The sequence below is a fragment of the Dipodomys spectabilis genome, unplaced genomic scaffold (assembly GCF_019054845.1).
Source record: "Dipodomys spectabilis isolate Male_0828 unplaced genomic scaffold, ASM1905484v1 ptg000213l, whole genome shotgun sequence".
Classification (NCBI taxonomy): domain Eukaryota; kingdom Metazoa; phylum Chordata; class Mammalia; order Rodentia; family Heteromyidae; genus Dipodomys; species Dipodomys spectabilis.
In genome coordinates, this window is record NW_024870890.1 from 1,807,598 (window position 1) to 1,824,501 (window position 16,904).

The 16,904-nt window shown below is 39.5% G+C and overlaps 1 protein-coding gene across 6 annotated transcripts in view; it reads left to right on the top strand.

The window, feature by feature from the left end:
* Nucleotides 1-16,009, top strand: part of Phf3 (PHD finger protein 3) — a 72,518-nt gene extending 56,509 nt beyond the window's left edge. For all 6 annotated transcript variants that reach the window (XM_042696928.1, XM_042696929.1, XM_042696930.1 and 3 more), the window contains 7 exons: nucleotides 363-494; nucleotides 1,221-1,356; nucleotides 5,818-6,013; nucleotides 6,629-6,776; nucleotides 9,247-9,336; nucleotides 12,792-12,987; nucleotides 13,176-16,009. In XM_042696928.1, coding sequence (XP_042552862.1) covers nucleotides 363-494; nucleotides 1,221-1,356; nucleotides 5,818-6,013; nucleotides 6,629-6,776; nucleotides 9,247-9,336; nucleotides 12,792-12,987; nucleotides 13,176-15,298 — 3,021 coding nt within the window. In that variant the 3' untranslated portion in view covers nucleotides 15,299-16,009. The remainder of the gene's footprint in view (nucleotides 1-362; nucleotides 495-1,220; nucleotides 1,357-5,817; nucleotides 6,014-6,628; nucleotides 6,777-9,246; nucleotides 9,337-12,791; nucleotides 12,988-13,175) is intronic.
* Nucleotides 16,010-16,904: the final 895 nt, after the last annotated feature.

Consider the following 16,904-nt stretch of genomic DNA (forward strand, 5'->3'; position numbering starts at 1 on the left):
TACAACAGACCATATCATGTATGATGATTTGCTTATTTTTTTAGTAAGCTCTCATTATTTAAAGTTAATATTTAGAGCTGAGCATTGGTAGCTACTCAGGAGGCTGAGATCTGAGGATCGTGGTTCAAAGCCAGCCTTGGCAATAAAAAACTTTCTGAGATGCTTAATGTCCAATTAAACAGCAAAAAGCCAGAAGTGGTGCTGTAGCTCCAGGGGTAAGAACACCAGTCTTGAGTGAAAGCCAGACAAGAGTGTGAAACTCTTGAGTTCAAGCCCCAGTACCAGCACAAGCACACAAAAATGAATTTTTTATTTGGAAATATATATTTGAAGTTAGTTTCCTTTTAACTATCTCCTGTTAGACCATAGAGATGATTGAGAAAGAACAGAGAGAAGTGGAAAGACGACCAATCACAAAAATTACTCATAAAGGTGAGATAGAAATTGAGAGTGATGCTCCAATGAAAGAACAAGAAGCGGCCATGGAGATTCAGGTAAGGCAATAGATAATACCTTTTTTTTTGTGGGGGGGGGTGGGGGAGTCCGGTTATGGGGCCTGAACTCTGGGCCTGGGCGCTGTCCCTTAGCTCTTCAGCTCAAGGCTAGTGCTCTACCACTTGAGCCACAGCGCCACTTCCAGCTTTTTTCTTTTTGCTTATGTGGTGCTGAGGAATCGAACCCAGGGCCTCAGGCATGCAAGGCAAGCGCTCTACCACTGAGCCACCTTCCCATCCTGATAATACCATGTTTTTACAACTGAAAACATGAGGATTCAGAAAAGAGTAATCTAATGCTCTTAAAGTAAAAAAAAAATAAATATTCTTATAAATATTCTTATAAATATTCTTAACCTACTTTATTGGCTCAATGGCTTTTATTTTTTTGAGACTTATTCTTTCTCTTTAGAGATTGTGTGAATTATCTGCATTATAGGCATCTGTTAAACTTGTTATAATGTAGGCATAGAAATCTGTAGTTGCATTTAGGAGAATAATTTGAGAGCTAGTTGTACCTTTCTTATTTTCAAATATCAAAAAAATAATTTAAAATTATTAAAATCTTTGAAGAGGAAATTTGAGTCTATTTTAAGAAGGAATCGCTTTAAAAAAAAAAATAAGAACTATGTTACACTTTTAAAATGTATTAGTGTATAACTGTCTTGATTAGCCCAAAGAGCTTACCATCTAAACCTAAACCTAATTTTTACTTTTTTATATTAGGAACCCTCAGGTAGTAAGTCATTGGAGAAACCAGAAGGATCTGAGAAACAGAAGGAAGAGACTGACTCCATGTCTAAAGATACTACTAGTCAACACAGACAACATCTTTTTGACCTTAACTGCAAAATTTGCATAGGTTGGAAATTTTGCTTCCTATTCATTGTTAAAAGGGGATGCTTCTATACTGTTTTCTCAGTTTTGGTGATGTGGTACACAAATTTCTTTGAGCCAAAGCAGCTTTCTGTATGACTTTTTTTTCAGGGTTGAAGTATAATAGTTTTGACTATTATATTTTTTGTCATATTCTCTATATTATTATATTATAGTTCATAACAAAATGAATCTGAAATTACTTTTTAAGATTTTATTTTTAGAGTTATGTTCAAATCAGAACTACGGGAAAGGTACAAAGGAAATTTCCTGTGTACTTTCTATGTAGATATTTCCTTTTCAGTATCTTTAACCAGAGTGGTATAGTTGCTACAGTTAATTAGAATACATTGACACATCTCACTCACCCAAAGTACATGGTTTACTTTAAGATTCTCTTTTGATGTCATATAAACTGGGTTTTAGAAAATATAAAATGATATGTCTATCATTAATACTATCCCACAGAGCACATATTAACTGCTCTAAAAATCCTCTGCTCTGCCCACTCATCCCTCTGTCTACCACTCTCATCAGATCCTAGCAGTCTCTGACCTTTACTGTCTCCAAGATTTTGCCTTTTTCATTATATGTAAATGTAGCACTTTCTGACTGGCTTCTTTTACTAATAAGTAACACAAGTTTAAGGTTCCTTATGGGTTTTTTTGTTGTTGTTGTTTGGTTGGTTATTTTGTGAATAACTGGCCTGGTTGCTCTCCCTGAACTTCTTTTGTTCAAGCCCCACGACCGGAAAAGAAAAAAAAAAATACTGAGGTTTACAACTACTGAATTGTATGAGATATATTTAATTTTGTAAGAAATCATGAAACTGAAGCCAGTATTGTGACTTGAACTCAGGGCCTTGTTCTTGCTTGGCTTGTTTGTTTGGCTAGTGGTGTATGTACCATAGCCTAGCTTCTTGCTGGTAATTTTGGTGGAGTTTTCCTCACTTTTCTGTCCAGGCTTAGGTTCAAAGCATGATCCTTTGGATGTCAGCTCTGTGTGTGTGTGTGTGTGTGAGTGTGTGTGTGTGTGTGTGTGTGTGTGTGTGTGTGTCTGTGTGTCTGTGTGTCTGTGTGTCTGTGTGTCTGTGTCTCTGTCTGTCTGTCTGTCTGTCTGTCTGTCGTGGGGCCTGAACTCTGGGCCTAGGTGCTGTCCCTCTGCTCTTCAGCTCAAGGCTAGTGCTCTACCACTTGAGCCACAGTGCTACTTCTGGCTTTTTCTGCTTCTGTGGTGCTGAGAAATCGAACCCAGGGCCTCATGCATGCGAGGCAAGCACGCTACCACAGAGTCGCCTTCCTAGCCCCAGATGTCAGCCTCTTGAGTAGCTAGGATCATAATAGACTTGAGCCACTGGGGCCCAGCTTCACACTTCTTCCTTTTTAACTGTTCAGTTTTAAGAGTTCTTTAAGAGTTACACAAGTTCTTAGAGTTCATTAAATTAGATAAGAGTTACTATATATGTAATACAAGTTCTTTATTAGATAGATATTCAGCAAATATTTTCTCCTAGTCTGTGGGTTAAATCAGAATAACCAGCTCATCACTTCTTTCTAGAGCCTTGCCTTTGATGTTTCCCCAAAAAGTCATTGCTATCTGCAGGGTCACCTAGATCCTCTCCTATGTTGTCTTCTATGTGTTTTATATGTGTATATTTTAGTAATTTGTGTATTGGTTAGAAAGTCTGTGTCTATTTCCCATGTGCATTTTGAGTTGTTTCTGTACCGTTTGTTGTAAAAGGTGTATTTGTTCTAGTGTATTGTTGTTATGATCACTTGACTATTTGTGTGAGTCTATTCCTAGACTCTTTGTTTTGTTAATCTGTTTCTCTATTCTGCCAATAGGAAGGTGTTTTGATTACTTCAGCTCTGTTGTAAATCTTGAAGCATAATCTCAGTACTCTGACTTTGATCATCTGTATTCTATTTGTTAGTCTTGAACTTAGAAATTACCTTTTCTCTTATATTTTCCTTGATTATTTATTCAGTAAATATTTATTGAACTCTTTTTGTCAGGTACTTGGCAGGTTGTAGGGAATATAGTAGTAACATGTCTGATATTGTCCAGACTGTAGGAGAAACTATAATTTAGTGATGAATGCAGACAAATGATTATTAAAGTTATAGAAATACAGTTTTTATAAGTGTAGATGGCAAGAAGATATAGCCTACACTGGGATGTCTGGCTGAAGAATTATGTAATCAAGATATGAAGTTCAAGACTGGTTCCTACAAAGAGTACAAGAACATCTTGGAATTTAAATTCAAGAAGAGAAGGGTATACAATGTTGTTGAACAGATATTTGGAATGTCTGTTTACAAGATACGTTTTTAGATTTTTTTGTATATATTTTTATTGTAAAAATACTGTACAGAGGGGTTACATTTACATTTTTTGATTTACATTTACATTTTATAGCCATTGATTTTGAGTCTTGAAGTTATGATTCTGTACTATCATTGAAATTAGTTTAATAAGTAGTGAACAGCATTTTAAAACAAAATCATAATAGAAAATGTCACTAAATTTCATAATTGAAAGTGATGATTAGCCATGCACTGGTGGCTTATACCTATAGTCCTAGCTACTCAGTAGGCTGAGGTCTGAGGATCATGGTTCAAAGCCAGCCGGGGCAGGAAAGTCATGAGATTCTTATCTTCAATTAACCACCAGAAAACAGAAGTGACGCTGTAGCTCAAAGTGGTAGAGCACTAGCCTTGAGCTGAAGAGCTGAGGGACAGCACCCAGGCCCAGCGTTCAAGCCCCAGAGCCCACCAAAACAAAAAAAGTGATTATTTTTATGAAACTTTATTTCTACTTTGTATACACAGACGAGCACATAAATTTAACAGTGGCACATAAGAATATTTCTATTTTAAATTATAGTTGTATTGTTAGATTGTTTCATAAGTTGGGTAATGAGTACATTTCTTTTTTTGGACAATGTCACCCCTTCACTTTCCAGTCCCATCCCTGCCAATAAGTTACATAGGTTACATAGTGTATACTAAGTAATATGGTTGTTTTGTTCACCCTTCCTCCCTCCCTTTCTGGCCCCTCATTCCCCACCCCCCAAAGAAAGGGAAAAAAGCCCAAAGCAAAAACAAAATGAACAGCCATCAATAACAACCCATGTTTCCATTTTCTAGAATTCAGTTTTATAAATACTCTTTTAAATCTTCAGAGAAGTTACACCTTTGTGTTTCGCATTGCCTTTGGTCTGTGTGTGAATGCTAGTAAGTTATTATGTGCATTTAAATTTTAGATCTAGCTTCCACATATGAGAGAAAACATGTGCTGTTTGTCTTTCTGAGTTTGGGTTACCTATCTTTGCATGATTTAGTCTAGGTCCAATCATTTCCCAATAGAAGATATAACCTTATTCTTTCTAGTGGACGAGAAAATTCCATTATGTGTGTGTGTGTGTACACACACACACACACACACACACACACACACACACACACACACACACACACACACACACACACACACACACACCACATTTTAATGATCCACTAATCTGTTGTAGTATACCTGGGTGGTTTCCATAACTTGGCTATTGTGAATAGAGCAGCAGTGAAAACAAACAAGTGTCCTTCACTATATCCTGACTTTTAATGATGTGGGTAGATGGCCAAGCGTTCAGAGTGAAGTTCTATGTTTAATGTAGTTTTTTTTGTTTTGTTTTTCGGGGGGGGGGTGGGGGTATCGGTTTCAGGACTAGAACTCAGGGTCTGGTTGCTATGCCTGAATTTGTTCAAGGCTAGTGCTCTATCACTGTGAACCACAGCTCTCCTGGTTTTGGGGTGGTTATGTGGAGATATTAATCTCACAGGTTTTCCTGCCTGGGATGGCTTTGGACCACAATCCTTAGATCTCAGCTTCTTGAATAGCTAGGATTACAGTTTTGAGCCACCAGTGCCCCAGCTATGTTTAGTTTTTTGAAGAACCTCCAAACCACCTTCCAGAGTGGTTGCACTAGTTTACATTGCAACCATGCAATAGGGTTCCTTTTCTCCCATATCTTTACCAGTGTTTATTTAGAACATTTCTTAAATACTACCAGGTGAGCTATTTTCATATCAGTAAGAGAGGAATTACATCATGAAATTGCTGATATGCTTTACATGAAATTATATGTTTTACATGAAATCATTCATATATTTTACTCATGTGTTACATTTAGGAGGTAATATGAATATAATGTTTAAAGGAATAATACAGTACAGATAGAACTCTGCACAGTGTGCTGTACCTTGCATTTCAGATTAGTTCAGTTCTCTATACATGTGAGGGGATTGGCAGTGGGGAGAACACTTAAGTATAGGTGTAATAAGACTCATTATGAGAATGGAAGGATGGAGTATGAATCAAAGAAATGCAACAACTTCAGAAAGTAAAAGGGGATTACGTTATGGTTTATGTTGGTGTCTTCTGGCTTTAGGTCGAATGGCACCGCCGGTAGATGATCTTTCTCCAAAAAAAGTGAAAATTGTTATTGGAGTTGCTCGTAAACACTCAGACAATGAAGCTGAAAGTATAGCAGACGCATTATCTTCAACTTCAAATATTTTGGCTTCTGAGTTCTTTGAAGAGGAGAAACAAGATTCTCCAAAAGCAACATTTTCTCCTGCTCCACGGTACAGTATTTGCAGTTAAAGTTTCTATGGCAGTCATCATAGATTTCTGCTAAATTTTGAGAGTCTTCGAAAATAGAAAAGTGATGTATTTCTTAGGAATTTTGAGAAACTCTGTCTTCATACATTCTAATTGAGATAAAAAATAAGACTGTGATATTTAATTTTTTTCTTACATACAGATATGACTTAAAACAGTTAAGTTAGGCAGTAACCTATGGCTCACGCCTGTAATACTAGCTACTCAGGAGGCTGAGATCTGAGGATCAAGGTTCAAAGCCAGCCCAGCCAGGAAAGTCTATGAGACTCTTTATCTCCAATTAAACACCAGAAAACTGAAGTGGTGCTGTGGCTCAAGTGGTAGAGCGCTCGCCTTGAGCTGAAGAGCTGAGGGACACCGCCCAGGCCCAGAGTTCAAGCCCCACAATCAACAGACAAAACAAAACAACAAAAATAACACAGTTATACTCCTTCCAGGAGGTTTGGGATAGTTAACTTTTTAAAATTCGCTTGTATGCTGTCCTTGACATTTCAAAATAGCAGTAACTGATGATAAAGTTCAAGGTAGATGACTTTTCATGGGCCTTCAGGTAATATCTTTTTAATGTCATTTTCTAGTCCAGAGATGCCTGGAACTGTTGAAGTTGAGTCTACCTTCCTGGCTCGCTTGAACTTCATCTGGAAAGGCTTCATCAACATGCCTTCGGTGGCAAAATTTGTTACCAAAGCTTACCCGGTATCTGGTTCCCCTGAATACCTAACAGAGGTACTGTCGGCTTTCCTGCCCCTTTGACCTTTGACTGGCCCAGGTGTTCCAGAAAACAGTACACACACACACACACACACACACACACACACACACACACACACACACACACACACACACACACACACACACACACACACACACACACACACACACACACACACACACACACACACACACGGTGAATAGCTAGTAATAAAATATTTATTAATAACATTCTTTTAACAGCTCAGTCAATGAAAGTAGACACTCAAAAATGTATTTGAGGGTTGTAGAGAACTATCATCTGAAAGCTTTAGATAGTGTGTCAGAGAAATAAAAATCAGAGTGTGTCTATGTGGATATCTGAACTTGGTTTTAAATATAGAGTTAGACATACTTGAGCCAGATGTTGAAACCTCATGTCTGCAATCTGTGTTACTCAGAAGGCTGGGTTATTAGGATCCAGGCTCAAAGACAGCTGGGCAGACAAAGTCAAGAGATTCATCTCTAATACCTAGCAAAAAGCTGAAACTTGAGACAGGACTCAAGTGGCAGAGGGAAAAGCTGAGTGAGACCTGAGCTAAATAACACTACCCGTCAAAAAAGATTGCTGGACATCCTTACAGCATTCAATGTTAGCCTATGTGAATATTTTCCATTGTTAGACTAGTCTTCTAATTCTCTCACTGCTTATGGTTTATGACTGTAATTCTTACCTATTTATGAAAATAAGATGTCTACATGGAGCTTGAGCTTTATAGGTAGTTGAGAATCTCATGATATTGTTGTAGTGCTACCCTTGCTGGGTTTATTTCCTTTTTTTTTTAATTCTGAGGCTGGGGCTGGGGCTTGAACTTGGGGCCTGTTCGGTATCCCTTAGTTTTTCATTCAGGACTTTTGCTACAGCTCTACTTCAGGCTTTTTGCTGCTTAATTGTTGATAATAGTCTTATAGACCTTCTTTCCTGGGCTGGCTTTGAACTTCATCTGGAAAGGTGATCCAAGATCAGATCTCAGCCTAATTAGTAGCTGAGATTATAGGCATTACCCACTGGTGCCAGTCTCTTTAGTTGTTTTTTATACCTTAGGGAATAGGGGGAAATTATAGGATGTGTGGAAAATAAAAAACAGTACCACCAAAATTTTGGACATAGTGAGAAAGTATGACTTGAAGGAAGAATATTTTTATGTGAGTTGCAGAAGTAAACTGAACCAGTATATATCTATAAACACACAGATAACTATGTTTATGTGTGACATTTACAATTCTGATACAGTCTCAGACTACTGACTAAAGTCAAACTTAGTTTTTCCATTATTTTTTTCAGTATTTCTAAATGTCTAACTCATATACCTGCTCTTTGTAAGCTAACCAAGTTTTCTTTGGATGAGTCTGAAATTAACCTAATGTACTAGTGCTCATTAAATGTAGGTTCGTTTGTTGTGGCTGTGAAAATAAACAGCATGAATGCTAATTTTATATGTAAAGAGACACTTCCTATGGCTTACTTTCCAGAGCTCCGCTTTTTCTAATTATTTATAATTTGAATATCTAAAGCAAAAATAAACTTAAGTTAATGTCAGTTAATTATACTAACATAATTTCAGTTCATCTTTCCAGGAAAAAAACGAATATGCCGAATTAAATTTTAAATGTTTAAAAATAATTTTATGTATAGTTAACTTATTTTTCAGTGTCTTTTAAAAGTCTGTTGTGAGCCAGGCACTGGTAGCTCACACCCCTCTAATCTTAGCTTCAGATCCCAGGAGGCTGAGCTTTCAGGGTCATGGTTCAAAGCCAGCACAGGCAGGAAAGTCCCACTAACCACAAAAAAAGCCAGAAGTGGTGCTGTGGCTCAAATGGTAGAGTGCTAACTGTTGGAGATAAAGCTCAGAGACAGAGCCAGGCCCCAAGACAGGTGTGCATGAGCACGCGTGTGCACACACACACACACACACACAGAGTCTTAAATTACTTTAGTGTTACCTTCATTAAAAAAAATGTACTGTGATTAAATGTACTGACTTCTGAAGCTAAAGTGTGAATGATTAAACAATTTATTTCTCTGTCTGCTATCACTAAAACAAAACAAATTTAAAAAGCCCAAACAGCAGATGGGACATGTGAATGTTTTTGGAATGCGTTTGCCCTTCTCTGAACTGCTAGGGGACATTGCTTCCCTTTGCTGTGCACACGCCCATCTGACCTCCGTCTTTCTCAGTAATGGTATCTTAGACATTCATTTGGAGTCCTAATTGCTGCCTTTCTGTACCATAGTACATGCTGCTTGCTGTTCTGGGGCTTCATGCATGCTAATAAGCACACACCCTGCAACTGAACTGTGTCCTAGTCCTATTTACTGACTTTTTTTTTTTTTTTTTTTTTACCATTTTAAGTTGATCAATTAAATTTATATGAATTTCTAGTATTTCATTAAGGATATTTTATGCATATTGATGGCTTCATTATTATTTTTTTTAAACTACAGGATCTGCCAGACAGTATTCAAGTAGGTGGGAGGATATCACCTCAGACAGTTTGGGATTATGTGGAAAAAATAAAAGCATCGGGAACCAAGGTGAGCTAAATATCATGGTCACATGTTCACAGGAAAAAAACTTTTCAGTTTTTATGCAGAGTTGTGGTTTTCTGGGAAGAAAATATCACAAAACTACAGTAATGTTCACTAAGGCTCAGGACTGTCCAGCATTCCCTTTTATTTTCCTCTCTGGTATGCTTCCTCTGGCTTCTGTTAAAATTTTGTAAGAAGTGTTTTAGACTAAGTATTGCAATTTGCCTTGTAAATCAACCTTCAGTTATAGACATGCACACTTAAGCTTTTGCAACAAAGAAGCTCTAAAATATAATGGCTCAGACAATACAGAAGCTATTTTTCTGTTCCTGTTTGACTACTTGTTCACTGATTACTATGTTCACTCTTGGCCATACAGGATCATTTAGGAATCGGACTTGTTGCTCTTTGACATTTTGTTATTGCCAAGAGTGTTAATTTCATCAGGCAAGCATAGTCAAAGCTGACTTAGAGCACTAAATGGAAATAAATGAAAATGGCTTATACAATTAGCAAAAATACCCAGAAACTACACTCATTACCTGTCATTTCTATGAGTAAGAACTTAGTCACAAAGTGCCCATTCTGAAACTTTGGGCACCAACACGTAAAAATCACCATATGTGGCCAGGCGCTGGTGGCTCACGCCTATAATCCTAGCTACTCAGGAGGCTGAGATCTGAGGATCGCGGTTCAAAGCCAGCCCGGGCAGGAAAGACCGTGAGACTCCTATCTCCAATAAACCACCAGAAAACCGGAAGTGGTGCTGTAGCTCAAGTGGTAGAGCGCTCGCCTTGAGCTGAAGAGCTGAGGGACAGCGCCCAGGCCCAGAGTTCAAGCCCCACGACCGACCAAAAAAAAAAAAGTCACCATATGTGACTGGTTCTAGCCAAAACACAAGCCCCCTGACAACATTACAGAAAATCATCTTCAGGCTATGTGCACAGATGTATTAGAAATAACTGATTAAGGTCCCACTTCCAGGATAGTATCTTTTTTTTGTTGTTCAGTCATGGAGCTTGAACTCTGGGCCTGGGCTCTTTGTGAATAAGTGCACGTGTGTGTGTGTGTGTGTGTGTGTGTGCGTGCGTGCGTGCGCGCGCGTGTGCGTGTGCCTGTCTTGAGGCTTAACCTCCCTGACCTTCTTTTGCTCAAGTCTAGCACTCTTACCCACTGAGGCACAACTTCACCTGTGTTTTTTTTTTTGTTTGTTTGTTTTTTTGTGTGATCAATTAGAGTCTCACAGATGTTTCTGCCTGCACTGGTTTTGAACTACAATCCTAAGATCTCAGCCTCCTGAGTAGCTAGGATTACACAATAGTCTTTTTAAAAATGTTTTGTTGTTGTTGGTCATGGGGCTTGAGCCTGGGCACTGTCCCTGAGCTGCTTTTGCTCAAGGCTAGCACTCTACTACTTTGAGGCAGAATTCCACTTCCTTTATTTATGGTTAATTGGAGATAAACGTCTCACAGACTTTGCTGCCCAAGCTGGCTTTGAACCTCCATCCTCAGATCTCAGCTTCCTGGGATTATAGGCATGAGCAGCTAGAACCCAGCATGATAGCCATTTTTTAAGATATAGTGATGTGTTTCAGTTCATTCACATGTGTTTCCTCCAGAAGCTTGCATCACTTTTAGGTTTTGTAGTAAATCTATTCTTAAAAGTTTTTACTGTTTACCTTTATGAAGAAACACCTTTTTTTTGTCGGTCATGGGGCTTGAACTCTGGGCCTACACAGTGTCCCTCAGCTCTTCAGCTCAAGGTGAGCACTCTACCACTTGAGCCACAGCGCCACTTCTGGTTTGCTAGTGGTTTATTGGAGATAAGAGTCTCATGGACTTTTTTCCCTGGGCTGGCTTTGCACTGCTATCCTCAGATCTGAGTAGCTAGGATTACAGGCATGAGCCACCAGTGCCTGGCTAGAAACATCTATTTTCTTTTTTTTTTTTGGGGGGGGGGGTCGGTTGTGGGGCCTGAACTCTGGGCCTGGCACTGTCCCTCAGCTCTTCAGCTCAAGGCTAGTGCTCTACCACTTGAGCCACAGCGCCACTTCCGGCTTTTTTCTTTCTGCTTATGTGGTGCTGAGGAATTGAACCCAAGGCCTCAGGCATGCAAGGCAAGTGCTGTACCACTGAGCCACCTTCCTAGCCCCGATACATCTATTTTCTAACACTGCCAAATTAATACCAAATTATGACTCTCCAGAGACAGGCAGCAAAGCTCTTGAGATGGTCAAGTGATATCTAGTCCCCGCTAGATGATCAAATTTCTGTTTGTCTGTATATTATGTCCATTCCATCTGCAGTTTTACTTGTGGCACAAAAATATTAAATGGAAAAAGGGCTAGAAGTATATCTTAAATATTAGAGAACTTGGCTAGCAAAATTCAGGACCCTGAGCTTAAACCCTAGCACTGTAGATGGATGGATGGATGGGTGGAAGGATGGATGGATTGGTCTGGCAGTAATTCATAAGTTCAAACTTCTGTGCCATTCTAAGTATCATGATGAAAGTTAATGTATCCTTCCGGGACCACCAGTGCGTTGTCACCTCTGTCCAATATATACAGCAAATAACTGTGTGCATTACTAATATGACTTATTAGTTGTTTAACAGTCCCTCTTTTTTAATCATATTGACTGCTATAGAATGTCAGTGCTTATATTCACATAACCCTCCATTCATTTAATAGTGGCCTCAAAACACAAGATTAGCTGGGCACCCTTGCCTCACACCTGTAATCCTAGCTACTCAGGAGGCTGAGATTTGAGGATTGTGGTTGGAAGGCAGCCCAGGCAGGGAAGACCATGAGACTCTTACCTCCAATAAACAACTCAGAAAAGGCTGGAAGTGATGCTGTGGCTCAAGTGGTAGAGCACTGGTTTTGAGCAAAAGAACCCACAAGATTATTGATAGTAATTTTGTTGATTTATTCTATTTTTAGTTAATTGTTCATCTTTTCCTGTGCCTAATTTATAATTTAACTGTCATAGGTATGTATGTGGAGAAAAAAATGTAGGTTAGTTCCGTCAGTTTCAAGTTTGCACTGGGAATCTTGGAAGGTAACACTCAGAGAAGGAAGGATTGCTGTGTAGTACATGCATGGGTGGTTGGTGGTATTATTAGTTTACCGTATGCTAAGAACATGGGTACTTTGGAGGATTGGAAATCAAGATGCAGTATACATAGAATAAATTTGGAGTTTCAGTGTCATCTGACAATAACAGGTGGTATCATCTTGTTAGAACTCTTTGGAAAGCCTTTTGAAAAACTCATCACTATATCAACAAAGATCTTCTCAAAAGTTTCCTTTTAACATGCTCATCTGTATTTAAGTTGTTAAACTGTGTTATTTGGGAGCTGTTATAAAATTTAACAAATTACTAATAATTAAGAATTAGTATTTAAAACCATTTTTCAGGTTACCATTTTACAAAACTCCTTGTTATTTCCCTGAATAGGAAATTTGTGTGGTTCGCTTCACACCAGTGACTGAAGAAGATCAAATTTCCTACACTTTGCTGTTTGCATACTTCAGTAGCAGAAAGCGCTATGGAGTAGCTGCTAACAACATGAAGCAAGTTAAAGATATGTACCTTATTCCTTTGGGTGCTGCAGATAAAATTCCACACCCTCTTGTGCCTTTTGATGGACCTGGTAGGTATAAGTTTTGGTAGTAGGATAAGATTGAAGATTGAGGGCGTGACCATAGTCTAGAGAATGGCTGCTCATTAGGATCCAAACCTCTGTAGAGATGGCTTAGCAGAGCTAGAAACCCACTTAAGAGCTTGAAAGGAACTTTTATGCTGTGATTGAAAGTGACTTGATGTGTTTATTTTATACAGGGCTTGAACTACACAGACCTAATCTATTGTTGGGGCTAATTATCCGTCAGAAGCTGCGGCGGCAGCACAGTGCCAGTGCCAGTGGTCACACTGTTGAGGCCTCTCTGAGTGTACCAGTAGCCTTGCCACCTGACAAGAAAAGCAAGACAGAAACTCCCACAGATGAGGCACCAGAGGAGGAAAATGACTTCTTCAATTCCTTCTCTACTGTGTTACACAAGCAGAGAAATAAGCCTCATCAGACTCTGCAGGAAGATTTTCAAACGGCAATTGAACCTGTAATGGAAGTTGCTAAACAGGAACCACCAAAGCCTCTAAGATTCCTTCCTGGGGTATTAATTGGCTGGGAAAATCAACCTTCAACTTTAGACTTAGCAAATAAACCTCTTCCTGTAGATGATATTCTTCAAAGTCTTTTAGGTACCACTGGTCAAGCATATGCGCAGGCCCAGCCAGTGACTGAGCAAAATACTCATAAAGAAATTCCATTTATAACTGAGCAAACCAACCTAGTCTTACCTAGTCTGTCAGCAGAAACAATGGATAAAGTGGAAGCAACTGATGGTGACGCAAGTGAGACAAAAGTTAAAGTAGACAACGCTATGGAGTCTATAGGCAACTCAGGAGGAAGAGGAGAGACACCACTCGTGGGACCGTCTACCATTTCTCCAGGGCCTTTGACCAGTCTTAGTCTCAGAGGTAAACCACAAGATGTTTCAACAGAAGCCTTCCTAACAAATTTATCAGTTCTGTCACAACAAGAGGAGACTGTGGAGAGCAAAGACAAAAATTTAAAAAGACAACAGGTCCAAGAACAAGAGAATAATTTGCAAGATAATCTGACATCAGGTAGTTCTCCTTGTGTGTCTAATATAGGAAGAGGAAATGTAGATGGTACTGCAAATACAGGGGAGAGCCTTGTTGGGAATGCAGCACGGTCCCCACAGTTTATCAACCTGAAAAGAGACCCTAGGCAAGCGGCTGGGCGAAGCCTGCAGACAGCGGCTTCAGAAAGCAGAGATGGAGACAGTGGCCGGAATGGAGAGAAAACAGCCTTGTCTGGTCTGTCACACAGCAAAGAGCACTTACCGGAGCCAGTCAGTGGGGAGGAAAAGCCAACTGCCGTAGAGAAAAGCACCTCCGTTCAGCATAATGATAATCCAAAAGTCGCACAAAGCTCATCATCAGTAGAAAACTTAGATTCTTCTCAAACAGAGCAAGCAGAGCCTTTGAAGGAAGGTATTTTAACACAAAATATTGAAACGGTGCACCCATTTAGAAGAGAGTCGCCTGCAGCGGCATCTCATTTTGAGATTGGAAATTCATGCCAGTCAGAATTTCCTTCTAAAAACATCAACTTCACTTCCAGAAGTACCAGCCCCAGGACAGGTGCAAACTTCCCACCCATCAGGCTGCAGCAGCCTGGCCTTCAGCACCTCAAGTCTAGCTCTTCTGGGTTTCCGTTTGCAGGACCTCCTAACTTTCCTCCACAAAACATGTTTGGATTTCCACCACATTTACCACCTCCATTACTTTCCCCTCCGGGCTTTGGTTTTACACAAAATCCAATGGTGCCCTGGCCACCAGTGGTTCATCTCCCAGGCCAGCCCCAGCGAATGATGGGCCCCCTCTCCCAAGCATCAAGGTATATGGGTCCTCAGAACTTTTACCAAGCTAAGGACATTCGGAGACCAGAAAGGCGCCACAGTGATCCATGGGGTAGGCAAGATCAGCCACTGGATAGGGCCTTCAGTAGAGGAAAAGGGGACCGCCAGAGATTCTATAGTGATTCACACCACGCAAAGAGAGAGAGACACGAAAAGGAATGGGAGCCGGAATCGGAAAGGCACAGACGCAGAGACCGAAGCCAAGACAAGGACAGGGACAGAAAAGGCAGGGAGGAAGGGCACAAGGACAAAGAGAGGGCCCGGCTACCACACGGCGACAAGGGGACCACAAGCAGAGACGGCAGGAATGCGGATAAGAAACCTGACAAGCCTAAAAGCGAAGACCACGAAAAGGACAAAGAGCGCGAGAAAAGCAAACACCGAGAAGGCGAGAAGGACAGGGACAGGTACTACAGAGACAGGGACCACGCCGACAAAGCCAAGAGCAAAAGGTGAAGCCCGCAGGCTGCTTCAGGAGCACCCTTCTGTGACTGTCGCTTGTGAATCCTCGTGAAATTGCCTGCTAGGAGTGTGCCACCTTTTAAATTTTTACTGTTGGTAGTTTTCAGAATAATAAATTCTCTGTGTTGGTGCAGAGTGCCCTGTACCGGTGTTCTTCAGCCCTTCATACCAACTATCCCTAGTTATAGGAATTTAATATTTTTTAAAAGTTTTACATGGCTGTATATTCAAAGATTTGTTTTATTAATATGCAATAAAGACTTAGAAATTTTAGTTTTATTCCTTAATGAGTAAATACGGTTAATTGTGGAATACATTTACTGCCGCCAGTGAATGTGCTTTCTATGATGACTAATTTGAGAGTAAACATGTGCTCTGTATGTTTCTTTCATCCGTCACTGTTCTTGAACTTTAGAGGAACAAAAAGCTAAGCAACTTCATCATCATACTAATCACTTAGTTGAACAATTTTGAGACTCAGAAGCCCACATTAAATGCTTTAATCTGTACTCATTGAAGGCATTTACTACTATATACTACAGCTTTGTGATAGACCATTTTTTTTCTTTTTTCTTCTTGGCTCTTCAGAAACTTGAATTCTTAAGCTTGTACATGATCTTGTGTTTTGCTATCCTTTTTACTGTAAAATGTAAATATTTTAAGGGATATTTTGATTCTAAATATGATAAAAGAATTTCTCACTTATTTTGTGTGTGTCATTTGAAATTCAGTAGAAATAATTTCTTTTTTAAAGGTTTAATTACCTTCAGACATTATTGTTACACACAGCCAAGAACATAGACACACAACTATTTCAAGCATTAGATGAGGGAGAAATAATACTTTTCAAACTATAAGCTAAGTCATATACTTCGGAAGAAGCTGGAATTTAGAACTGCGAATGAAAAATCTGCGGGAACAATGGATCTGTGTCTGAAAACTTGTATAAAATCAAAGTTTGTTATAGAAATGGATTAGTTGTTCACAAACTTTTAAATGACATGTGTAACATATCTGTGTGTGTGTGTGAGAGAGAGAGAGAGACAGACATGTAATTAACCCTGACTTGTTTGTAGGGCAACTGTACAGTTTACTGTGCTAGTTTGAGAAAGCACATGGAAACTTGTTAATCAAAATATATTTACACCCTGAAATCCATACTGTACTGATAGCCCTAATTCAAGTAATATCTACAACCTGATAGCACTATTACTACAGACCAAAAAGAGAAAGCGAAGAAAATCATACTGCATTTACCTGTTGGTATTAACTAAGAAAGATGCAAATAATTCATCTGAATTCAGGTTTCCCCCCTCACATTCCCCCTGCCCCTTTGGTGCTGGTCTTGAGGCATAAGTTCAGGGCCTCTGTTCAGTCCCCGAGTTTTGCTCAGGGCTTGTGATCTACCATTTGAGCTACAGGTCCACATCCAGCTCTTGGTAGTTAATTGGAGATAAGAGTCTCCAACTTTCGTTCCCTGCCTGGCTTCAAACCATGATGAACAGATGCCTTGTGAATAGCAAGGATTACAGAAAGGAGCCACTGGGCTGGGAATGTGGCTTAGTGTTAGTGCCTAAGATGTATGAAACTGTGTTCAATA